Source organism: Actinia tenebrosa, unplaced genomic scaffold, assembly GCF_029948245.1.
Source record: "Actinia tenebrosa isolate PJP-AT-01 unplaced genomic scaffold, QUT_ActTen_1.0 PGA_scaffold1__47_contigs__length_23844297, whole genome shotgun sequence".
Taxonomy (NCBI): domain Eukaryota; kingdom Metazoa; phylum Cnidaria; class Anthozoa; order Actiniaria; family Actiniidae; genus Actinia; species Actinia tenebrosa.
Genome location: NW_028292578.1, coordinates 5,344,685 through 5,370,398, shown reverse-complemented (window position 1 = coordinate 5,370,398; position 25,714 = coordinate 5,344,685). Strand labels below are relative to the sequence as shown.

General features: G+C 37.8%; 6 protein-coding genes across 6 annotated transcripts; 1 reads left to right on the top strand and 5 right to left on the bottom strand.

Annotated features, from left to right (window-relative positions):
• Positions 1-31: 31 nt before the first annotated feature.
• LOC116300449 (uncharacterized) lies at positions 32-2,726 on the bottom strand. Its single transcript, XM_031709327.2, has one exon. The coding sequence runs from the start codon at positions 2,485-2,487 to the stop codon at positions 850-852; it is 1,638 nt and encodes a 545-aa protein (XP_031565187.2). The 5' UTR covers positions 2,488-2,726; the 3' UTR covers positions 32-849.
• Positions 2,727-3,444: 718 nt separating this feature from the next.
• On the bottom strand, positions 3,445-6,080 carry LOC116300452 (protein rolling stone). Its single transcript, XM_031709330.2, has 2 exons — positions 5,871-6,080; positions 3,445-5,017 (listed from the first exon to the last, which is right to left on the bottom strand). The coding sequence occupies exons 1-2, from the start codon at positions 5,970-5,972 to the stop codon at positions 4,193-4,195; spliced, it is 927 nt and encodes a 308-aa protein (XP_031565190.2). The 5' UTR covers positions 5,973-6,080; the 3' UTR covers positions 3,445-4,192.
• A 1,320-nt stretch (positions 6,081-7,400) lies between these two features.
• LOC116300440 (protein rolling stone) lies at positions 7,401-9,309 on the bottom strand. The gene is made up of 2 exons (XM_031709315.2): positions 9,138-9,309; positions 7,401-8,202 (listed from the first exon to the last, which is right to left on the bottom strand). Exons 1-2 carry the CDS (start codon positions 9,210-9,212, stop codon positions 7,477-7,479), a joined length of 801 nt encoding a protein of 266 aa, XP_031565175.2. The 5' UTR covers positions 9,213-9,309; the 3' UTR covers positions 7,401-7,476.
• A 123-nt stretch (positions 9,310-9,432) lies between these two features.
• On the bottom strand, positions 9,433-11,085 carry LOC116300445 (protein rolling stone-like). The gene is made up of 2 exons (XM_031709321.2): positions 10,767-11,085; positions 9,433-10,439 (listed from the first exon to the last, which is right to left on the bottom strand). Exons 1-2 carry the CDS (start codon positions 10,842-10,844, stop codon positions 9,705-9,707), a joined length of 813 nt encoding a protein of 270 aa, XP_031565181.2. The 5' UTR covers positions 10,845-11,085; the 3' UTR covers positions 9,433-9,704.
• A 1,109-nt stretch (positions 11,086-12,194) lies between these two features.
• LOC116300444 (protein rolling stone) lies at positions 12,195-17,017 on the bottom strand. Its single transcript, XM_031709320.2, has 2 exons — positions 16,797-17,017; positions 12,195-13,654 (listed from the first exon to the last, which is right to left on the bottom strand). The coding sequence occupies exons 1-2, from the start codon at positions 16,866-16,868 to the stop codon at positions 12,878-12,880; spliced, it is 849 nt and encodes a 282-aa protein (XP_031565180.2). The 5' UTR covers positions 16,869-17,017; the 3' UTR covers positions 12,195-12,877.
• A 3,608-nt stretch (positions 17,018-20,625) lies between these two features.
• Positions 20,626-24,762, top strand: LOC116300442 (uncharacterized). The gene is made up of 2 exons (XM_031709318.2): positions 20,626-20,981; positions 22,330-24,762. Exons 1-2 carry the CDS (start codon positions 20,880-20,882, stop codon positions 24,010-24,012), a joined length of 1,785 nt encoding a protein of 594 aa, XP_031565178.2. The 5' UTR covers positions 20,626-20,879; the 3' UTR covers positions 24,013-24,762.
• Positions 24,763-25,714: the final 952 nt, after the last annotated feature.

Sequence of the window (25,714 nt, the reverse complement as noted above, 5' to 3'; positions counted from 1 at the left end):
AGAGAAGAAAGAGTAACTATAAAGAGGGATATTGAAGAAAATTGTTTTTCATTATTGCCTAATTCTAAATTATTATTTTGTTTGCTTTTATAAGTATACACTGTTTTTTCTAACGCATTTCAACAAACCTCTTTACTTTGGGCTTAACGTTTTCCCATTTCAGACCACGTGAATATTTTTTCCCCCAGATGAATCCATATTCATGTCTCTTTTTATACGCAATTGTTAAATAAAGAAATGATACTCTAGTGAATGACACGTGGCCTGGAACGTGAAATCAAAAGTTACGCCAAAGCTAAAAATGTATATAGACCGGCAAGATTTTGCATGATCATCGACTGATGAGTAACCGACACTTGCGCCTTGACCGAGCGTTTTGATTAGTTTATACTATGTAGTCTATGTACGTGCGGAGATTGGTTCGACAAATGTCGTCACTTCCGCGCTCTAACCGTGCCGTGTCCCAGAATTTTTCACAGTGAAATTAATCAGTGCTAGATGAGGATCATGTAGTGTGGACCGAATCTTTTTATACTGCTTCAAATTATGCTTTTGGAATTTAAAAAATATGAGATATATCTAGTTCACTGTCAGACTTTATAAATGATTACACACATACAGGAAAATCTTGGAACTAAGGTGATTAGATGAATCAAATTACTGCACTCATTTATTTATCGTAACATTGAAGTAGTCATCCATAACATGTTTATTAGAACAAGAATCACACTATTGGACAGTTCAGTCTTGCAGTAACCTTTTTGACCTCTCTCGTTCTTCGTTCTTTTCGGACTGTTAGTATTCCTGTTTTGGGGTTAGAATTAACTGTTGTAACTTCCCCAAGATATTTTACGAGCTTTTCATGATCTGCACACTTCTTGGTAAAAGACTCTCTTCTCCACATGTTACAATGAGCTTACCATCATCATAGACAGACATATCTCTTATGCCTGAGATAGCTCTGTATTCAATCACGAATGTGCCATCGAGTTTGAATAGACTGATCTTCCTGCACAACCCATGATAAGCAAAAATGGTTCCCCCGTGTACGGCAAGGTGTATCGGATAGGTAACATCTAGACCCATGTTGTCTTGCTCCCCAACATTTAGCTTACTTTCGTTGAAACTTGAGACAAAATTGCCTGTTTTGTCGAATATCTTGATGCAGGATCTTTGTCTCCCCGCGTCTGAGTCAGAGACGAGAAAGTTATCTCCAAAGAAAACAGCTTTCTGTGGCCCAGAAAGATTTCCTTCACCAAACTGAAACTTGAAGTTACCATTGCTGTCGAAAACCCTCACTCTCGGGTCTTCTCCAGAACAGGACAGGATAATTCTGCTTTTGGAGTCGATTGTAACACGGCCAAAATACAACTCTTCTGTGTCACTTGTGTCTAGTTCAAATAGAGTCTTCAGGTATTCTCCGGTTGGCTTGTAGAGTTTAAGAGATTGTACACCATCTAACGGGCCGTCGGAGACCACGAGGTTGTTATCGGGCAGAAAAGCCAGGCCATCTGGGCCTTCAAGTCCTGCATCACCGGACTCTCCGCCAATTTTCTTGACGAAATTCCCCTCAGGATCAAACAGAAGGACGCACTCACCACCAAAGTCAGACACAGCGACATGACCAGCGTGGCTTACAGCTACTGCAGAGGGGCCGAAACTGCGCTTATATCTGTTTGGAAGGTTAACAGCATTGATGATCTCAGCCGTGCCGCCAGTTGTTGCGGACGTAGCTGAAGCAGCAGAAGGAATAGGTTTATTAATTGGTAAAGGTTTTTCAGCAGGACCGGGTGTGGTCGCTTTTTGCCCGAACTTGATGTTGCCCAATCCTTCCTCTCTGGCCATTTGAAGAAGTTTTCTACTTGGTGTCAAATCAATGATAAAAGATGGATGCTTCTTTCCGTCTTCTTCATCTTTATTGTCATCATCTCCTTCATTACCACCAGAATCTGCCCCGTTAGAGAAGCTTGCCGCGCTGGCTGCCTTGCGTAACTGCTTGTTCACCAAATCATCTATTTCTTTTAGTATTTCCTTTTCTTTATCAGAAACTGCTTCGCGAATTTTATTAGCTGTTTCTGTAAAAAGCTTTCTGACCAGTTCTGCTTCTTCTTCCAGAGTCGCTGCTATCTGTCCACGAACGACAGGCTTTTTCTTTGCCTCTTCGCTCACTGGCTTGGGTTTTTTGGGTTTGTTTCTTGGTTTTTTCGTTGTCTGGTCCCCAGAAGAGAGCTCTAGAAGCCGTATAATCTTGAGATCTGATGGTAAAGCGTTTACTCCACCTTTGGGCATTGGGAGTTCTTGGTCATCGATAGGACATTTCATAATCAAGGAGTTCTGTGGTACAACACTCTCTAAGCATCCAAGACATACTGTATGCATGCATGGTAGTCGTTTAGGGTCGTCGTATTCGTCCTCACACACAGGACACAGTAAAATATTCCCTGAGATACTCTCACTGTTGGCAGTAGCCTTAGAAAAGAACGCCATATTTCAGATATTTTAGGCAATTCTCTTTAACAAGCTGACAGAGAATCAACCGAAGGTCGTGCTTATTCAAAACCCTACACTGGACTGAAGTCCGAAAGTCCTCGATCTGATGCTTGACGTAGACAGATTTTTTTCTTAAGTGTTTTATCTAGCCAAGACCTTAGGTTCAGTTATATCACATTTTTGCTTTCAAACGAAGAGAATTTTCGACCAATCATTGGCTTTTAATTCATATCAGCTTAATTCACTTTTGAGCCAACATGCGGTCGATACTATGATATTTATATTCACCTATAATTACAAAGTGTACACCATCGATCTGTTGTAGTTTCTTCAAAAATTATAGTATTTGAGTAAAAAACAAAAATAGATTTGACATTAGATTCACTAAACATTGTTTTTGTCATTCATGAATTTCACTTTTAGGACCTTGGTAATTTTTAAAAGGGATTTTGACTTAATGGACAAGTCGAAAGTCACGTGTCGAAAAGTAAATCACGTATCGAACGCTGTCTGTGTAGGATTCGTTAGTAAGCTAGTCGAAAAAGAATTTTTCAGTGGAATCCATGAACAAGTTTAGCTTCGAGGGTATATCTTAGGTACTTTAAAATACTCAAATTAATAATTTTCAAGCTTTATTAGTGCAAGCGAAAAAAGTGCATTAGGCCTTGGTTTCAGATCACCACCAAATGGTCAAAAAAAACCAAAAAAAACAAAAAAACAAAAAAAAAAAAACAAAACAAAAAAAACAACAAAACAAAAAAACACGAAGCGACGCTGTGAATATCATACAGTACCGAGAACGAGTCGAATTAAATCCTCCAGTAAACAGTGAGGAGCTTAATAAGCTCCTTAAAGTATTCAAGTGTTGTACGCGAAATGCTCAATCTACTTCATAAGGCGAGCGGTTTGTCCCGTGATTTGGGGCATGCGCATAAACCATTCAGTACGACTATGTATTTCAAAATTTTTTTTCAGCACTAGTTTTATTCCTTCATCTATTTATTTCATTAATTTACTTTTTGTCGATAAAAGTGGGTCATAAGGTATACTATTTTAAAGTAATACTCATGCACGAAAGCTTAATATTATTAAATACAATAATGTCTCTAATTTTTCTTTTAAGATGAATACTTAATTCTTACTGATTTAGTAATAAATTATTCCGGCTAATGCATGCAATCATCTTATAAACTATATATCCCTTGCATGTGACGTCAAAGCAGCTCAATTTGGAGGACAAAACAAAATGAAGTTCAATCTCATGAGAATTGGAAACCTATTGCTGTGTCCTCCAAATTGAGCTACATTCCAACGCGTTGCAAGGTGTCTATAGCTCAGTACCAAGCTGATCTCGATCACTGTATGGGCTATACCTCTAAGATTTGAGGACTACAAGAAAATCTTTGACACACGCCTGTGTTAAAATGGGTCAAATGTATGGCCTAGAGTTTAAGTATGTACTGACTTACCCTGAGGTCTGCCGGCTACCGCGGTAGGGTCTATATGACACAATGGAAGGACAATGGATCAATTTACTATAGGCTATAGTACAGCCATTGGCTTGCCCTGTAAATTTTGATCTGCTACACAGCGTTAGGTCTATGACACATCTACTGTAGGGGCTATAGCGTAGGTACTGACTAACTCTTCAATCTAACATAATACGATCCATGGTACAACAGATCCTACAATACACTAGCAACTACACGTTAACTTCATAACCTCTTCTCCTGCCGCTATAGACCTTTTCACTGATCCAAGAGCGTAACTTAGACAAACCAAACAGAATCAACTGCGTAAGAACCAGACCAATAAACATGTACCCTAGAATTAATGCTGCAGCAGATCCTGGGTTCCCTGTGTAATCTAAGGTCTTATAGATATACATGTGACCTCCGACATTAGTACCATCACTAGCCCAGTATACGACAGTGAATATAACATAGACAAAGAAGAATAACATGGGATAAATGACATGATATAATCTAATGGGCATACAGCTCAGACATATGTCAATCAAAATAAAGATAGTATTCAGTAGATGGGTACTTATGTCCAGACCGTTAGGAGTGTAGGAGTCTGGGTAATGAGGGTACGTCGCAGTCCAATATAACACGGTTACAACAACAGCATTAGTAGCAGCGATGTTAAAGACTGCCCATATTGTTTGGTGGTACCAGTGGACTGGCTCTTGGTGACGTAAGTCCAAGGGATTCACAACATTTTCTTCCAGATCTTCTTGAGGTTGTTGGTTAAGTTCACCGGGTCTTGATCGAGATTTTGGCTTAAGGACGTCATGGTTTTGTACATCATATTCCCCGACCATCCACTCCCCGCGGTAATAAATGGCTGTTAGGATCATAGAGCAGACGAAGTATACAGTAAGAAAGAAATATGACCAGTTGATTAGGTAGATGAACCACTTCTCGTCGCCATTACTTGGATGAAGACCACTTGCAATGAGCCAACCAAAACAGTAGATAGCGAAGAAAAGGCGATATAGAACGACAAACAGCACTGCAAAGAACTGAAATTTAAAAAACAAGTTATGATGTTACCATGGTAACCATTAGAAGGTGTTTACTGAACCTTTACAGAGATTGCGTGACCATAAATCAAATGGGTCACACTTTGGCAAAGGGAAGCGAATTGGAATAATTATATTTTGAAGAAATTTTGAGAAACTAGACTAAACATTGTATCAACTTTATAATTGATAAGGATGAAAATGGCATTCATCATCAAAATTATTCTAGAATTCACACGAGCATCGACGAGTTTGACCTGTCAGAAAATCATGGCTGGTTGTCATCTCCATACGTCTATATAACTTCACTACTAACACTTGAAAATAAAGGAATTTCCAAGATAGAGGAAAGAATACTAGATAAAAACAGCTGTGAGTAGTACAAGACGATTCGTTTCTTTGAAGTCGATTTGAATGCTACAAGAGCTTGGCGTAGACTTCCGACATGAATTTAGAAACATAACATATGAATAAAGCTAAGCGCAACATCTCATATATTTTCAACATGGAAGCGAATTATGATTTAAACCATGAGTAAAGTCTTTTTAAAGCGAGCTGAGAGAATAAGATAATTGGATTTTAGTTTGAAGAAAGTGCTTAGAGTTAATGCATTTCAGAGATCTCGATTATATGTTATACAAACGCAAAACCCACCCAAGCCAAGCCAAGTTTTAGTGGTATATTTTACATCTACTGTTCCTTCTGTTTCTTCAACAGCTTTTGCAAACGATTCTAACCGGTTTATTTGCGGTTTAAGGTGTTTGTGTAGTGAGTACTGTAGAGATCAGTAAATAGTTTCCTCGACTAGACAATGGCGGTCACGTTAAAACAACGGTACACGAACAACACTTACCGGAGATTCTGTAAAATCCGAAGCGTCGTGATAAAGTAGGCGAAAATTCTTTAACTGAAGTTCACTTAAAAGCAATTCCTTGAGGTCCATTCCGGCTGGCATCGTACGGGAAGGGACAGAATATCTATAAATGTTAGATAAACGTGTGGTAAATGGCGACCCTAATATACAAGGATATCAGAGCAGACAGTTACAAATACAATGCATTTACGTAACAATGGATGATTTTCAATTGGTTCACGCTTGAATATTCTAATTACTAAGTAAAAACAAAGTGCTTTTTTTGCGCTCTAATATCGAGATCTTTTAACCTCATTTCCTGTTTTGAACTCTTAAAACCTTGGCGTAAAGTAACGATGAGGTTAGCATTTTTAAAATGAATACTATTTTATTTGAGAACACTTCTTTTAACCATTAGTGATGCAGGATAAAGTATGAATAAGAATTGAACATTGGCGAAACTTTGTGCGCAGCTTTGGGACTGCTGCTAGTAAGCAGTGTTTAAAGTGTTTAACGTGATTTAGAGAGTAACTGAGTTAAATGAACAAGCTCTAGCTACCGGATGATCGAAGAACTGGCGAAAACTTCCCTAAGTGAACAAACAAAAGAATGCAAACAAGCTTCCGCAAATTTGACGAATTTCTAAAAACCACTAAAGGAATAATGACAGAAACATTAGTGCCAGGATTACTGGGTAGACACAGGTGTCAAGGAAAGATCAAGACGATGACGAAAACTGATTCGACGCAATTCCGAATCTAAGTGCAAAAAAAAAACATTGCATATGTTTATTATCACAACAAAATACATGTAGGAATAGACTAGGAACTCATCATTCTGGCATGATAGCATTTTTGTCCAATGGCAGAGAATGCCGGTATATTTGGAAATACCCCTTCTTCTTTAAAGCTGGCTCCTTGGTGGATACTGCGGCCAATAAATATGTTGTTTAATTATCAATGAAAAAGCGCGCGCGAGGCCGTATTTCAAGCACGAAGAACTAGGTCCGGTTATATAAAGCCTAGATAGCGCTATCCGGCGGATAAATCCTTATCCAGTGGATAAGTCGATGCTGTTACCCAATGAATTTATCCACTGGATAAGATTTATCTGTTGGATAGCGCTATCCAGGCTTCGTACAACCGGGCCCTGTGTACTAACTCTAGTTTTGCGGAAGAAGGAAACTGGCGAAAAAGCTTCGAATCAAGGAGGAGACCTAACAAACTCTATACTGGTTGGTTGTTGGTTCTCTCCTGTGCTTCGGGGGTTCTGCTACGGGCTCTCCGGTCTTCCTCCCTCCACAAAAAATTTCTTTCTAAATTCCTAGGATAGGATAGAATGGAGAGAGGGAGGGAAGGATCGAGAGGGAAGAATCGAGAGGGAGGGAGGAAGGAAGGACGGCAGGATGGAAGGATGGAATGGAGGGAAGCCGAGGGAAGAAGGAAGGAAGAGAGGAAGGGAGAAAAGGAGCAAGGGAGGGAGCCGTATTAGTTGACGGAGGATACGTTAAAAAAGGAAGCGCAAACCAAATTAAAAATTATATATTTAATTTCATGGTTTCAAGAAAGCTCACAGGCAATCCATTGTGGGCCTCCCGTGGTTTTGTCTATTGGTCCACGCGTCCACATTTCATAGCAGTCAGCTGCCTTAACTTGTACAATCCAAAAAGTATAAGCTGACATAACGGTCCTCCTATTAACAAACAACCAAAGAACAGCCCCACTGCTAGCCCAGGGCTAGACTCATAGTCAAGATACGAGTAAATGTATTGCTTCCCGTCGAATGGATTCGTACCTCCAGCGGCCCAGTAGATCACCGTGAACACCATGTAGACAATAACAAAACACGATGAATAGACGATGTGAAGAAGATGGATGGGTATGGAGGACAGGATAGCCTCCAACATAACGAATACTGTGTTGAGGAGGTGGGTACTGACATCTAATCCCTCCAGAGCACCACCTCGAAAGAGCAGTCCCCAGTAGAGGCATGTTATCAGGATTGCGTTATTAGCAGTAAAGTTATAGATCACCCATGTTGCTTTATGGTGCCATCTTAGTGGCATTTCGTCTTCCACTTCTACGGGGTGATCCCCCACTTTCCTCATTTCCATGGCAACCACTACCTGATGCTTTTCTTTGCAGTGGTACCACAGGGTGACCAGAGTAGCGAGTATGAAATACAAAGTAACACAGAAGTAGCCCCAGTTAGTGAGCCAAATGAACCACAATGGCCCATCGTGTCTGTAGTAGTACCCACTGTAGATCATCCAGCCCAGGCAGTAGACGGCCAATATGAAACGGTAGATGGCAACTAGATACCATGGAAACCACTAGAACGTAATGCAATCAGCTTGTTAAATTTTCATTATATTTTTAAAGTCGTTATGGAGCTGACGTGCGTGAACGCGAAGGTCGCGACAACCCCGGCTTTCACGATCCGGCCTCTATGATCGGAGGCGAATGCTTTAGATTCGTAAAAGACCTTCTTTAAATATCACAACAAAAAACATTAAAACAACATAAGACAAAAAAGCAACAGCAACAAAAACAAAAATCAACTCAGACTGATAGACAGGTATATATATATACAGACAAACAAACAAACAAACCACGAAGTCGAATATGGTAATAATATTACTGAGTTGCGTTAGGTACGTTAGAGACAGTAATGATGATGAAAATTGTACTGTTTCCGGCCAGCGATAGCAATCTTTGAATCTCATAATAGAAACGCGCGGCCAGCCTCGCATAACTGAAATCCTATTCACTTTCGACTGGCACTATTCTTTTTTCCGTGTTGATAATTATCAGTCAGAGTTTTTAGTCAATTTATTTAGTTTCACGAAAAAACAACAACAACAACAACAACAACAACAACGTTACATGCAGCCTAACTCTCTTCTACTGGTGCACTGCCAAAGAAATGGCTTCGCAAAAAGAGAAATTTTCAAAGTTAATTTTTAAACTGTTTGCGTAAGGGGTTTCACTAATGCATATGATTCTTACGGTTCGTTGATTATCTAGTGAAGAACAGGATACTAAGTGTTTATACTTATAACTACATGGTAGTAAATTTCTTGTGCGGGCAAAACTGGTCTATATCTCATACAGTTTTGTATCTAACTATGTTCTGAATTAATTGTGTCCACTATATTTCACACCAAATAACTTTTACTTTTACATCTACACTAAAAAAAGCAAATTCAACGTTATATATTAGATTTACTGAAGGAATCATATATGGATGTAATCACTCAATATTTACCGGAGATTCAGCAAAGTCTCGAGGCCTGTCATGTTTCGGTTTTACCATTGCCAAACGAAACTCTTCTCCACGCATGTTGCTGTAGTTCCACGAAACTTGGATGAAAAACGACCCAGAAAAGAATAAAATAGCTGATAACTAATTGTAGTTGAGTATCTTGATTGTTCCGTTTGGCTTCAGTGACTAACTGATGACGTTAGCAAACCTTTTAAGTGTCCACTTGAAGTTATATATAGCTAAGTCATATCGAGGCCATGATGGTTTTGTAGGGAGGGGTGGGGTGGGGTGAGGAGAGGAGAGGAGAGGAGAGGAGAGGAGAGGAGAGGAGAGGAGAGGAGAGGAGAGAACCACAAGTAGTCATTCATGGCTCACCCTGACAACGTTACTCCGCTGATAAGAAATTATTTAACATTTTTCCGTTTCTTACTAATAATATTCTTTATTACAGGCCATATTTATATTTGTTTGCTAATTCTTCAGGCATCTCCTAAACACACGAGAAAATACATTCTTAATACATTTTATTTATTTATTTATTTTTTTTACCGGGACTTATTCGCACCATTTTCAATCAGTACTTTCAGAGTATTTCTCTGAGAGTTGATTCCTTATTCGGTGCAATGCATAGAGGAATATCTGAACTAAGGGCAATAGAATAAAGTGAGAACCAAGTAAAACTCCAGCAGCTAGACCTGGTTTATGAGAATAGTCTAATACAACATATAAATGAGTTTTGTCAATAAACAGCCAGAATAACACCGTTGCTAGTATATAAACAAAGCCAAAAATGAATGGATAAATTAGATGAAGAACACGTAGAGGAACTGAGCTGAGAACGACCTCAAGAACCATGGATATTGAGTTCAAAATATGAATAAAGATATCCGAGGTATGAATTGTCTTTCCGTTGTAGATTAAAGTCCAAAAACAAATGGTGACACAAAGAGACATGTTTGAGGAAATGTTTAAGAGAATCCACACAAAACGATGGTACCATTTTAGGTTATTTTCCTCGTCGCTTACTTCATCGTCTGTATCTTGTTCCTTTTCTCTTTGACTATATAACTCAGGTTGGTTTATCAAGCGGTGATGCTGGTGTTTCTTTGTTCCTTGAGTATAGTGCAGAATGGTGAGTGTTGTGGACAGGATAAAGTATGTAGTTATAGTAGTATAGGTCCAGTTGGTCAGGTAAAAGAAGGTTTTCACGTTTATGGGTGATGTTGCTGCAGCATAGGCAATCCAAGTCAAGCAAACCAAAGCCAAAAATCCTCGATAAACAATAACTATTTGCACAGGAAACCACTACAATAAAATAAAGAAAAAACATGTTCGTAAACTAAGGTTTTTTTTTGTGCCTCGTAGAAGGATATAAAATCAAAAAATAAACAACAAACAAACCAACTCTATCGCACTACATCAGTTGATATCTAAAGCCGATCCGTAAATAATCCGTAATCTTTTTGAATGCCATAATAAATTAAGTAAACTCATCAGGGGTGCCCGAGGATCGAAGATAGTTGATTTTTAAAACTGTATGGCCCGGGTAGATAATTCAGTACGGGTAATATATATAAGAGTTCGTAGTAAATAAGTATTGAGAACTCTGAGAACGAGAAAGTCCTTACTTACCTTCGACTCCACAAAATCATTCGTACGCTTGTACGATAATTTAAAATTCTCTATAGACAGCTCCTGTTTCAATAGCATTTTGCAGCTCTATCGGAGTCAACTGAAGTTGCTCCTTTTCCGGCTACTGATGGTTGCTGATGTTTTTCGTAAGGCTTCAGTCCTTCTCAGACAGTTGCCTGTTGCCTGTTTTTAGCCAAAGTTCAGAGCCTTTGCTTCATTGAATTCCTTTAATGATCATCGTGCAACTTGGAAACCCTTAAAGCCCTCTATTCTTAATTCACGCCTCGTAAACCCTTTTCATTTATCCTTTTCAACATCGGGTGTCCCGCAAGGTTCAATTCTGGGGCCGATCTTGTTTCTGTTATATGTAAATGACATTCCAAATGTAGCCACATCAAGCATCAAATTGTTTGCTGATGATACTAAGATCTATCGACGACTAACCGACGTTGGGGATGTAACAGCTCTACAGTCGGACCTTGCTTCTTTAGAAGACTGGGAGGCGGATTGGCAAGTCAAGTTTAACCCTAAAAAGTGTGAAGCCATGAGGATAACTCATAAGGGTGATAAGAATAGAACACAATATCACATATCCGACACAGCATTAAAGAACGTACATGACTACAAAGACCTTGGAGTTATAATGTCGAGCGATCTAAGTTGGTCCAAACATGTAGAAGCAATTGTACATAAAGCAAATAAAGTCCTTGGTTTAGTTAAACGTACCACGGGTAGTAGAAATAAGGAAATCTTTTCCATACTCTATAAATCACTGGTCCGTCCCATTCTGGAATATGCATGCCCAGTTTGGGCACCACACCTAGTAAAGGATATCCATGCAATTGAATCTATACAACGAAGAGCGTCACGCATCGCACTAGGTCAAAAACGACAAGAGATGGCATATGAAGACAGATGTAAGATACTCAAATGGAACTCTTTGCAACTTAGAAGGGAATTCCTCTCTCTAGTTGAGTGCTATAAGATTGTACACAAGATGAACGGTCTAGATTTCAGTGACTATTTTGAACTTTGTAAAAGTACGAAAACGAGAGCTAATCACCAATTTAAAATACAGACCAAATCTGCTAGAATAAATTGTTACAAATATTCTTTTTTTGTGCGAATAATCAAATCTTGGAATGATCTTCCTAATAACGTAGTAAATCATACAGATGAACCCAACGTAAATAAATTTAAAACAAGACTTAAGAAACACATGAACATTTTTTGAAGTTAGTATTGTACATATATATATATATATATATATATTATTAGTTCTTAAAATTATTTATTTATTTTAAATTAGGGGACTTATATAGGGCTAACCTCAATGTCTTCCTTTTCAAAATATGTAATCTACATTTTTTTGAATAAAGTATTATTATTATTTATCAGCGAATCAAACGAGTCTGTTATGCAATCAACTCATCTAAGCATTGATCTTTTAATACACCAAAATCAGTTAAAATAATAAGATGCAAATGATTGTGGCAACGGCAAATGATGTAACTCTAACTTAAAGGGACAATAGCTAGGTTGTTTATCTATCTGCCATGTTGGTTCCGTACGAAAAAAAATAATTTTACTCTGATTTACGTTGTATTGCTCCATTCTGTTAATTCGAGTTAAAGCATGTTGTTCATTTCAGTAAACTTACGATAGATTGATGTATAATACTTCATTCTTTATATCTATCTATATTTATCACATATGATATGGCTGCTAGGTTCTACCATAATAAGCCTGAAGCGAGATGACGTTTTACTCCCGACTCTATACCATAATGGTTTTTAAAATTCTTTCATATTAAATTTTTGATTCCTTAGAGAATACAGGAACAATAGTCATAATTAAAGAACAAAAGCAATTTGAAAAGGATTATGGTCTAGAGACGGGGGTTAAAACGTCAATCCGCTTCAGGCTTATTAACTATGGCTCTACGGCCACGGATTTATGGTTTGATGTGACCCTCCCCTCCCCCAATAAAAAACATACCTTCCCTTGCTGATAATAAATGTATATGTACTATTGCAGTCTTACATAGATGACTCATTCTTAACATCTCGTTTCAATGCAATACGGTTAATCATGAATTAAATGTAAATCGTTTATTTAGTCTTCTTTTCTGCCAACCACATTCTAAACCTATATAAGCCGTACAACAAGAACTGAGATAGCGGAACGGCGAGAAGTACGAACATGGCCGCCATTAACACAGCAAGCCCAGCACTCTCTCCATAGTTCATGATGGCATAGATGTAAGGTTTACCATTCTCATTGGTACCTCCTGCTGCCCAATATACGATAGTAAACAGACTGTATATGAATGAATATAGCACGGGATAGATCAAATGGAAAACACGAAATGGAGCCCTTGACAGCAGCATGTCTAAAGCGATTAACACAGAATTGATCGCATGGGCGTTGATATTTGAGCCATCAACGTATTGACCAGGGACATACACGAAACACCAATACATCAAGGTCACCAAAAGTCCAACATTAGCTGCGATGTTATAAACAACCCATGATGCTTTGCAAGTAATTATTAACATCCAGGGATGTCGGAGAGCTAGCTCGGGCTTCTCGCTAAGTGGGCATCCGTTGTCAAGGTTGATTTCAACAACCTCATCGTTTCTTGGTTGTTCGTTAGCGTTGGCGTCACACGACACGATTTTGCGCTTGTTGTACAGACAGTGATAATATGCAGGAAGTAAAGTACCTATGATGAAGTGGACGTTGAGAAACGTGTAGCTCCAGTTTGTTAGGAAGATAAACCATTTGAAACCATCGTCTACGCGATAGACCACACCTAATATCTGCCAGATTGTTGTGTACAGCGCGATCATTGCACGATAAGTAATGAAGAATAACGGTGACATCCACTAGAAGAAAAAAACGATGTCAATTCTAAATAGATATAGCCATTCAATCGCTTACGTTCCCCGCCCCCCGAAAAGTGCAAAAAGTGCAGTTTTTTTGAACAAAAACTTCGTATTTCTTAATTGTCTCCATCGGTTTGCAATATATATTCTACTGTTACTGATTGGATTCTTTTGTGAGTGAGCTACTACGCATTCAATAGACTGCTAAAAACTGTCAAATCATATAACAGATCTGTTTACAAAAGTATTATTTATCTAGCGCTCTATTGATTCTAATTTAAACATTCCATGAACACCAAAACACCTTATTTTCGTGTTGTTACTTAGTGCGAGTTTTCTAAATAAACATATTGTTACTTTATTTGACCGTAATATTCCTATATAGATCTAATATTCCGATATAGATCATACTAATTACCAAAACGCAAAGAAACGTTTTTATAAACCCATTTGTTTTGAATCATTTACGAAACATTTGCGCCCCAAACTCCAACCATCTTTAAAATAATATCACTTAGTAAGGACGTAATTAGTGGCGGGGGTTTATCGCATGCTAAACGCTGTGCCCTGAGGCATTTTTCATTTTATCACCATTAACAGCTTTAAGGCTGGGTTGGGATTTGTGGTTGAAAGACAAAAGACCACCTTGGGTTTATTTTTGATAGAACGAGTATTCATTTCGATTTTCCATATTTTCAAATCTGATTTACAACTATAAACTCTATTTAAATAAATAAATAAATAAATAAATAAATAAATAAATAAAAATTAAAAATTAAAAAATTCACGGGTTTACAAGGAAAATGAGAAACTGGGATTGTACGACTTCAAAAGTCTTCGTCACAATTGTGCAAAAACTGACGTCGGGATGATAGCTATATCTTGTACCTAATTTTTGCCGGTGTTTTTGTGGTCAAACCATGGTCGACCACTGGATGTTTTTGATTTGATGGGATAGACATTAAAATCACGACTTCTTACATCGATTGATTGATGGGTTGACATATGAAAAGAAACTTTTCTTTTGTTTTTAGAAACCATGTAAAAATCAAGGTTGGTTAGGTTTTGGCTTTAGTAGATAATGAAAAAGGCAGAGGAAAATGATGATTATTGTACGATGGATTGAGGAATATGAATGTGATGAAAAGGGAAGGTTGAATCACGAAAAACAAATTTAAACAATTGGCGCTAGATGAGACAGAAAACAAAAAGAAAGGAAGGAAGGAAGGAAGGAAGGAAGGAAGGAAGGAAGGAAGGAAGGAAGGAAGGAAGGAAGGAAGGAAAGGGGGAAGGAAGAGGAAAAGTAAATAGCATTAAGAAGGAAAAATCAGAAAAGACAATTAAAAAGAAAGGAGAAGAAAGGAGAAGAGATAGAGAGAGAAAAGGAATAAAACGAGTACGATGAAGTCGAAGAAGGAGAAGAAGAAAAAGAAACGAATAATAAAGAAAGGAGAAAAGAGAAAAAAGAATAAAGAAGAAGACGTTGAAGAAAAAAAAAAAAAAAAAAAAAAAAAAAGAAAAATTAAAGGGAGAGAAAAAGGAAAGAAAAGAAAAAGAAAAGTCGAAAAAAGAAAAGAGATCGACCACGTAAACGTTCTAAATAAATCCTGAAGGTGAGAAGAAAAGGTCTGACCTTCATGACGGACAGGATAATATATACACATGTATATTATCACTGCTACAAGCTGCATGATTAGTAAAGCTCTAGACAAATGGAATTTTAGTTCTTGGCTTCTCAATGACAGTGTTTTTCCAGCTTTGGTCAGTAAACACTCTAACATTCAAACAAAAGCCGGGCATGTAGTAAAAAGAACACAGTGGATTGACCTTATGAATAACCTCAAATGAAACCGTTTCTTTCGTGTCTGTCACTTCGTCTTTTGAGTTACAATTTAAAAAAATTTTAAAGGCAAACTCAACTCAATTATTCAAAAGATGTGGCAATAAATATTGCTCTTGTCATTAAATATTGATATAAGAGAATATAAACAGCAACTTTGTGGGTAAATAATTATGCTCTGTAATAAATTTAATTTTGATTTGAATATGGCGAGCTAATTGTACACGAATTGGGAAATAAAAATCTGGTTGTTTTTCACGAGGGAAGTTGCTTTAAAAAAGTTTTTGTGAAGATGTTATCTGTTTGTTATTTTGGTAATGGAATGTTTTAGGGTTACTTTTGTTAGAGTGTTCTATTTCTAAGGAGTGAACTATGGATTATATATATGTGACAATTTCTTTCAATATATCATGAACATCCAACAGCGAACGTCGCTTGTTTACTCACCAAAGTATGATTACTTCTTACTTTTAATTTTTTCTAGCGGTTTCTACCATTGAATCTGTATTTTTGCTATCTATTTTTAGCCGTTATTTCTCACAAATGACAAAGATATTTTTAAGATATCATGCTGTCATGGTCCTAAAGTTAATTACACCTTTATGATACGTGCTTCGACAAGTTCCGTGCTTATCCCACTTGCCTTCGATTCTCTCTCTTTTTTTCCTCCCTCAAATTCGTTGGAGAAAGATTTTCTGATCTTCACCAACACACGACACTCTAAACTAATCTCAAGACATTATTGTTACTCATCCGAGGGGATTAAATATGATATCCTAAACCAATCAATATCCCAGGAAATCATAAGTTTTAAAACAATAACAACTATACGGATTAACAATCTTCGTAGTTTCGGAAGATATCATTGCCCAGGCTGGTTTATAAGGTCTAGTGACATTAATATTTTTATCAAAGATGTGCAGCTGAGCATATCGGACATCTTCCTCTATTCTAATTATTACTTTCAAGGTTTCATTCGCGAATTGTTGCGAAATATGGCATTAAGCTAGGTGCCTGTTTGGGTATCACATTTACTAATATATTATCCGTTCAAGAGATTTCAAAAAACCATGGATTTGGAGTTTCTGGTAGTATTTGTCGGCCGAAGATCTTTTTTAAAAGATTCCTTCATAATTTGCCGGTATATTGTTATGTATTAAAAATGAAATCTTATTTTTCTCATTAGCAATGGATTAACCAAGGCTGCTAAGAATATAGCAGGATCAAATGATGTTCGCAGAGTTACCAACCATTATATATCAGTGTGACTAAAATAAGGACTTAAACCATGATGTTACTTACTGGGGAAGTAGTGAACACACTGATGTCTGGGTAGTCAAGCTTATAGTTTTTCCATCGAAATTCTTGTCTCATGGCGACGCAGTGTACATATACTGAGAATATCTCGAGTCAGGTTTGATTAATTGTCTCTTACAGCAAGCCAGGCCAGGATGACATGCAGCATCAAGCTCTTGGTGATGATCGATACCTTTTGTCAGACTAACTAGCTTCCTTGCTGCCCCCTGAGGATCATCAAAACTATGACGTCATTAAATGGTTATTGAACCAAGATCGACATGGATTATGGGCATGATCGTAAATATCGACGGCAAAGAGTAAACCTGAACTATTTAACCGTTAATTCGTTATTTCATATTAATTTCCACTGTATTCTCAGTTTGTTTGGCAAGAAACCTTTTTAATTGTTGTCTTCGCTGCAATCTGATAGGTCCGGCCTTTTTGAGTACGTAAGAAAATAGCTAAGTGCGAGTTGTAATGTCATGTTTGGCTTTATGCTGTTTATTCTTTTGAATGTTTTACGTTGACAATTACTTCACAATACGTTCGCCAAGTCACCCAGAAAAACACCTGGTGCTCAAAGATAGCTGTTTTTGAAGATTCTTGGTAAGATCATACAAGCTTGTGGGCTCAAGGGTTAGTTACGAGGGCCGGTCGATAGCGATTGGAATAATGGAAACATTTTAAGCTCTTATGATGATGTGGGATTTAGTATGAATTAAAAAAATGAGCAAAACAAGATCAAATCTGTTGGAACACCGTATCGAATACAAGTTAAACAAAGCGTTTGATTTACATCAAGAATAAAACAACCCATTCAATCTGTATGAATATATGCCTCATTAGATTTCATACAACAGAAATGTGACTGAGTTCTGCTAGAGAATTTAACCACTGTCACCATGCGGTCCTAAAACAAACCCAAAATCATAGCTCAATTCCGCGAAGCGTTTCCGAACGAACGATTTGCACCGTGATTAGCAACATTCATTATTTCCTTTCCCTTCCTCGTCGCCCACTAGCCTGCGTTACATTCGCATACAGCGCAGGCTACGCCTACCATTTTGCTGAGAAATGTCATAGGCATCACGGTGCCATTGAGGCGACCCCATCGCCAAAGAGGCACCTTGGTAAGATGTCAGTTGACTGATTCCACAGTTGACTGCCCACATCCTGAAGGAAATAGGAAGGTTATCACAGGTGAAATGTCACCAAAATTGCAATCCTATTGTGAAAGGGAATCTCTTCTTGATGGCGCTCTTTATTTATAGAAAATATGAAATCACTGGGGCCGGATGTACGAACGGTAGATAGCATTATATATCCGACGGATAAATCTTATCCAGGGATTAATCTATCGACTCTGGACAAGTATGTATAGAGGTTTTGCACCATTACGTAACGGCGCTATAATCCAGCTTGGACTGCCTGTAGTTAGATGGCAGAATAATGAAATCCCTGTGCTCTCAAAACAATAATCCAGACTATATGACAGGGTTATCTTGCATGGTGAGTTCCTGTGCATGTGATCCATTTGAGGAACTAGATCAATTGTTATATTTGTTTGCCAATTTACTAGAGTCGGCTGCGATATCCGGCTAAGTCACCGTTGTCTCCGGTCGTCGCCGGTTCTATGTGTTTTCATAATATCTTACACTAAGCTTTGATTACAGTGTTTATCTGTGTCGGGTTTGGTAACTTCTGTGAGCGAAAAGACTGTGCATGTTGGCGAAAGCTAAAACGGCCTGGCTAGTCCAGACAACAATATTTGCACTAACTCGAATACTTGAATTGCACGACTTTATTCAAAATCAAGCGAACCACGGCATGGTCTAAAACATGGACTGGACTGGACCCGAGGAAACATGGACCGTGGTAGAAACTGGCCTGCGGCGAGGATTTCTTGGACTTCCGGTATATGAGCGCTAACGTTAAAAGACTTGCCCAAAAAAATATATCCCAATTTCTAATTTCTATTTTGATCGGAAGTAAACTCAGAATTCTGTTTGAGAGCATGATTTTCATTAATTATATTTTACTTCCGGAAAACTGCGCATGCGCCAAAAATGGATTATGCCTTCGTTTTTCGCCGCGGGCCAGAAGAAACGCAGGATCTGGGTACGGCATAGTGTTGTGCGACACGAGTGAAAAACGTCTGCGCATGATCTAAGCCGTAGGCAAATTAGTCAAAATGTCATTCATGCTAAAAAAATATATGTAAATTTGACTTTCAAACATGCCTGATATTAAACTGGACTTCACAAAATGCCAAAACTTAGTGTCCATGCTTAAAACGTAAGGGTAATTCTTTCATATTGTGTTTGTTAATACAGTATCTTGGTCTGACAAAAGTATATTTGCGGATCTTTTTAAAAACTTTGAGAAAACAAACATTTATTTTCTCACTCAACCTCTTCAACATTCTTAGGAAACGTGCTTAAATGCACGCATGCGCAAACGTTTTTCTCTAGTGCCGCCGTGTTTGTGCCGTGCCGTTTCATTTCGAACGAAATCTGCTTAAAGCTGCAATATACGGAATTACTTAGCTTCTCATCTTCTCAAATTCCATATTGGCACGGCAACATGGTCCGCACAGGACCTCGTCTCAAGATTTTTTCTGTCACATTGATATTCGGCGCAAGTACATCGAGTAATTATAAAGACCCCTCGCAACACGTCGGATTGCAACTTGATTTGGAGGACATAAAAATAGGTTTCCAATTCTCAGGAGATCGAAATACTTTTGTTTTGTCCTGCAAATTGAGCTTTGACTTCACATTCGCAAGTGGCCTATTCCTAGCATCACCGTAACACCGTAAGGTCACGCAACTTGCATTCGTCATGCAATCGCCACGAATAAGACACGCACGAATAGCGCAGCGCAGCCGTGACGTCATAAAAACGAAGACAAAGGCGAAATTCAGACAAACAAACTTACAAGTTTACTTTCAGCAGATAATTTTCACAGCCGATCGCAGTTGATCTTAGTTTACATGGGTTATTATTGTAACTTTAAGCAAAAATGATAAAATCGGTTCGTATAATCCTCGTAGCGGTTAAACAGAATGCAATGTTTGTCCGAATCTTTAAGCTATTTTTAGAATGAGCGCGCTGCGCTATTCAACGAGGAATGCCGCACGTCACTATTACGACATCACATATATGTCAGTTCGACACATTCTTATTCAAGCGGTATGGCCCAAAACTAATATTAACCTTCATTAATTTCAAGAATGTTAGAAAGGCCTATCTATTATATATCCATTATGGAATCATATAATAATAATAATAATTTCAAAGTTTCTCGTATTTATTAATATTAATTTATGATCGCTAATATATCCTTATTAAGAAGTTTACAATAATTTTTTTTTAAAATGTTGATATCTATAAACTTCATTCACCACTATTTTTTCAGTATTATATCTTTCTCTCACTTAGACCAAATTTAACTGCTTTTATCTTTATATTTAATTTCATATTTTTGTTAGGACCGTAAGGGAGAGTACAGTTTTTTTGTGTAATTACAGTTTCCCTTAGTAAATAAAGTGTATCTATCTATCTATCCAGCCTGATTTCTCTTATGCAGATTTTCCGTTGTTTTTCTTGTTAAAGTGATCTTATTTAATTCGTGAAAGAAAACTGACTATTTAGTTAGCACTAGTTGATTAAAAAATAAAATAAAATAAAAAACAAAAAACAAAGAAAACAATGGGTTTAGAGTCTAAAATCACTCTAAAACTTATTATTGGAAGCTGAAGAATGCTTTGTTTCACAGATGAACGCTTTCAAACGTCAGTTCATTATTACTATCATATCGGAATATAAACAATTATTGAATTCGAATACTAAACTATTAGTACTGTCATCGCTGCCTTTGAGCAGCATTCTTTGATGTTCTGGAACGTTCTTAGACTCTTAGGATGCGTAAAAGCGAGGTGAATTTTATGTTTTCATTGAACTGGCAAGATTAGATCTAAGGACTTTTTGTTGTTCATCAAATCTAACATAAGAAGTCTCTGTTGTCGTTGTTGCAATTGAACTGTGAAAGTTGAACTCAACCAAACAAATAAGAAGTAAGCCAAGATGATACCGTTAAAAACCTTTGCGGAAGGAATGTTTGCTCAAGAAGAAGACGACGACTACGCTTATGCTGGGTTTCATATGAAACCCAAGGAGAAAGAGAAGGCAAGTGTACGATTTCCATCGATGATTAATTAATTTAAAATTTATATCGATCTTGTCAATTTTTTTCTTCTTAAAATAGATTAATATTGATCATAACATTGCGTTATTGGAATCGTTTTTGAATAACAATTCTTTTAACTACATTATTAGGAAATTTAAGATGATATATTCGCTTATTATGGCTGCAAAACATGCGTAGAAATGCCCAATAATTATTCTGTGAGTTCTCAAAGATTCCCTTCCTGACAAACCATTCGCACTAGCAGGTCACGTGACCCTACCCCTTGGAACGAGCAGACGTGTCAAAATAAACACCAGATATGGAAAGAGCACCCCGATGTTAAAGAGGACGTGAATTTTCTGCTTTTGATGTCGAATCATGATATATTGGCTAGAAATAGGAAAATGTGATAACTTGACAATGTTAAATCTAAAATTCAAAGGAAAACTGGGGTTGTGGGGTGCTTACAGTAGAAAAATCTTGCTAGACTAAGGTTTCGTAAAGGCTATCCAGAAATTCTGGATCGAAAGATGACGGCACTTTATTTAGCTTTCACAAACGTATTAATAATTCATGAGTAAACCAGCCAATCAATGGGCTATTTTTTGGGTCACATGATGTTACTTGAAACCTGGTAAAGTCCTGTGAAAGGACTGAATTAATTTCGTTCAAGTCCTTGGACTGGATCAATTAAAATTAATTCAGTTCAGGGACATATCTGTCCCTTAAGTCTTTCAATTCTAAACAAATAACCTCCCGAATTATTAATGAGTATGAGAAGTCATTTCAAAGCCTCCAATATTGGACTGGATCACGGGATTTCAAATCCTTTGAACTACTTGCAAGGACTTGAAATCACGTCCAAGTCCTCATTGTCGACTTGAAATATTACTTCGATTACTAGACCAAATTGGTCTCGGTTTATTAGCGTTCCAGGTTAAAAAAAAGCGTGTTAGAGTTGGCTCTACAGTGCAATGTGGGACTGTTGTCAGTAGGGGAAATATTTCCAAGATGGCGTCTATTTCGTCATCTAAAACAGTCCCACAATGCATTTTAATGCCAACTTGACCCAACTTTTGAGGACACTGCAACCGTGAACACTTCGACTTTTTCGCTCGCTTTCTGTGTGTAATTCACTCGGTGAATCATCCATTGAACCAATCGATCGAAAATAAGATTTGTACAGATCACTCAATCCCGGTGTATTTGAACTCAATGCTTCATTTTAGAGTGCTTGAAACAGTAGAAGGTTGTGTGTTTTCACTGTAACATCAGTGCTACCAGATGACATGCTTGAAGAATGTATAATTATCTAACCACCTTTTCTTTTTTCCCTTAAATTTTCAGCTTTTTCCAGATCGTAAAGGATGTGGTTGGACATTTCTTCGTTTTCTCATCGACACTCTTTTCATTCTGTCTTATCTCGTTCTTTCTATCATCTTCATCTCTTTCTTTGTTTCTGCTCTCGCTTTCAGTCTCAGTTTATCACTGGACATGACCTTTGAGATGTTGTCTCCAGTGGGCTCCACGCAGTCCAAGAAGAACATCATCTCAGTTTGCTTGTTCTTTCTTCTTTGTTCTGTTCTCGTCCTTGTTTCTCTGATGCTTTCCCTTTTCTGGGAAGTTCTCAAAGCCGTTCTCCTCAAGATTTCCATCAAGTACAATATTGCTCGAGTAGTGCTTCTTTTGCTTGTAGTAGTGACCAGTGGCGTCTGGGCCGGAGTAGTTGCACCCGTGGACTCACAAGTCAATTTTGCGGACTATTTCCATTACATCTCTGTAGTAGTTTGGGTTACAGCTTTTGGGTTGTCAGTTCTTGGATCACTACTTTTGATCGTCTTTGTCTTTACGCATTCTGTCAAGAATAAGAAGATTCTTTGTGTTCATGTCTGTATTGCTGTGATTCTAGTGATGTTTTCTGTCATCAGTCCTATTGCATTCGGCATCATCACTGATTCTTCAGTTGGTATCATCGCATTTGTGTTATTGTTACCGCTTTTCACTGCCTTTGCCGTTATCTATGCTTACTTCAGAGGTAAAACGAGAGACCGGAGGAAGTACATCTTCAACAAGTATTCTTGTCTCTTGTATCTTATTCTTTTCTTGCTAACTGTAACTATTTTGTTTACTTCTGTGATGAACGCACCGACCGGTTGTGGTAGCCACTGCAAGGAGGAGCTTGAGAAAAATGCTGCCGCAGTAGACAGACAATTATTTGCAGAAGACCACTACCAAATCTGCACCCAAAGATGGACCTCAAAGATGTTCAATATTGCTGACATGGCTTTCTTTGCAAACCTGACTTACAACAGACAAGTTGTTAAACCCAATTCCACAGCAATACAGCAACTTGCTAATGACTTCTTTAAAACAAGAAGCATGACTTGGACGGTGAAGCATATATCCAGTACCATGCCATATTTCATTCATTTACAAACTGGATTTGTTCACGTTATCGCCATTCGAGGTCCTCAAGACACGTTGGAGTTTGTAGAAAGTGCAAAACTGTGGGATGAAACTGCTGTGCTGCAATCCCTCGCGTTGGTTTTCCCCATTCTTCAGAATCTACCAATCAAATTCAAAGCAGAATACGTCTCCAAAAGCTCCTTTATCAACAAAATCTTTCACGCGGGCTCCAACAGCCATTTCTTCCAATCTATCGAGGATTACGTCAAACAAGTCAAGAACACGAGTGATGTGGTACTTGTTGGACACTCTCTTGGAGGCGGCATCGCCAAGATCATCGGAGCCCGCCAAAAAATATCCGCTGTTGCTTTTTCAAGCCCTGGAATTGGGAACAGCTATATCAAGTTTGGATTCTCTCTTCAAGATGCCATGAAGTTTGTAGTGACCATTGCTCCAGATGGGGATGTTATTCCAATGGTCGATCAACTGTATGGCCAGGTCCAGACTATTCGATGTACTGGAGAGAATTTCGTACAGTGTCATCAAATTTCAAGGACGTATTGTGAGTTACAGTCCGGATGTGGAAATTTAATGCCTGGATGTGAATCGGTACTCGATAATTAAGATTAGTTAGTTTTGAGGTATACACCTAATTGAAAAAACGTAGTCGGGTTCGAGGAGGTAATATCATCGAAGCTAAGACCGAAAAGGGATTTGGGTACTCTGAAATGTGTATCATATTTGCATATAGACATGTAAAAATGCACAGTAGAGCAAAGTCGACCTAGATTAACAACATGCCAAAGCCATGATGCATAAAATGTGCACAGGAAGGGAAAACTGCAATACGCATGAAATTAGCATAATTGTTTGTCTTCCCATGCTCCCCTTCGGTCTTAGCTTATATGATAAAACCTTTTTTTGAAACCGACAACGCTTTTTAAATTAGGTGTATTCACTGTTTTTAATGCATTATAAGAGTGTTCTGCCAATCCCCTAGTGTTTTATGACTGCACACAGCACAGCAAGCAAGTTTTTTAATTTTCAATTTTTATAAAATACAAATTACAATAATAGATAGGAATGACGCAACGGAAAGTGTGCGCGCGTGCAATGTGCTCTCATAAAGCACGCGCTCCAAACCAATCAGAACGCGACATTCATAACAGTTATTTTATAACACGAAATAGCTTGAGAATGTGCAGAAGAGTTGTGACTGCAAGTGTAAAATATGTGCAAGTCTATCAACAGTTATCAAGCGGTTAAAACATGTAAAATGTATCTACCAATAATCCTTGTTGGTCTCACCTTCGCAGCTTTTCAGGTCATTGACTTTATTTAAATAAGTATACACTTATTTCAATAGAGTTAGTCGCCTGAAAAGCTACAAAGCTGAGACCAACAAGGATTATTGGTAGATACATTTTACATGTTTCAACCGCTTGATAACTGTTGATAGACTTGAGATCTTCTACCAGTTACGAGTTCACCTCCTCTGAGCATCCTCAACTGCTGCAGTTTGTGCCAAAAGCTTTACTTGTTGAATATGAAATATTTCCCATGATTCTCAGCGATCACAGCTTTCTTTCTTGGTGACTAACTTTATTGAAATAAGTGTATACTTATTACCATCATCAAATAATAAAACTTAAAGTAAGTATGGAAATAGACCGCTACTCGATCGACTACCTCAGTGTTAATAGAATTTTTTTTAAATCCTTTAAGGACGTTCGTGGGCAAAAAAATGTTCCAACGTTAACTTAAATTAAAATAAAAACCACACACATTGATGAAATCAGTATTGGTTAAATTGTATGAAAGAGCCTAAAAAAACGTTTGAGATTGCGCAGATGGAAAATCTTAAGGAAAATAAACTTGCACCATGTTGAACTTTTTTTAAAAACTTGAGGTCGGCGAATGTGTTTGAAGAAATGAAATACTCGTTTTAAGAGCGGAAAAACATCAAAACATTTGGAAGACGTTGAGGCTACGTGCGAACAATGGCCGCTAACGTCCTTATGTATTTAAAAATATGAACGGTACTAATTTTATTCTGTGAATGATTTTATATAGAATATTACCCAGGGTTCCAGGGGGATTTTTCCCGCGGATTTACCGACTGAGAGCGGCGAAATAGATAAAATGCATCAAACAAGCGCTAATAACATTTTGGAAACCTTCAATTGGCCTACACGAGACTTAGCATTAAATGCGCTTTAGCTACAATGGTCTTTAAAACGGTACATAAATTAGCTCCTTGTTATCTTAATGCCAAATTTGTATATCGATCCAGCTTTAATAATTACTCTTTGAGGGACACTGATGG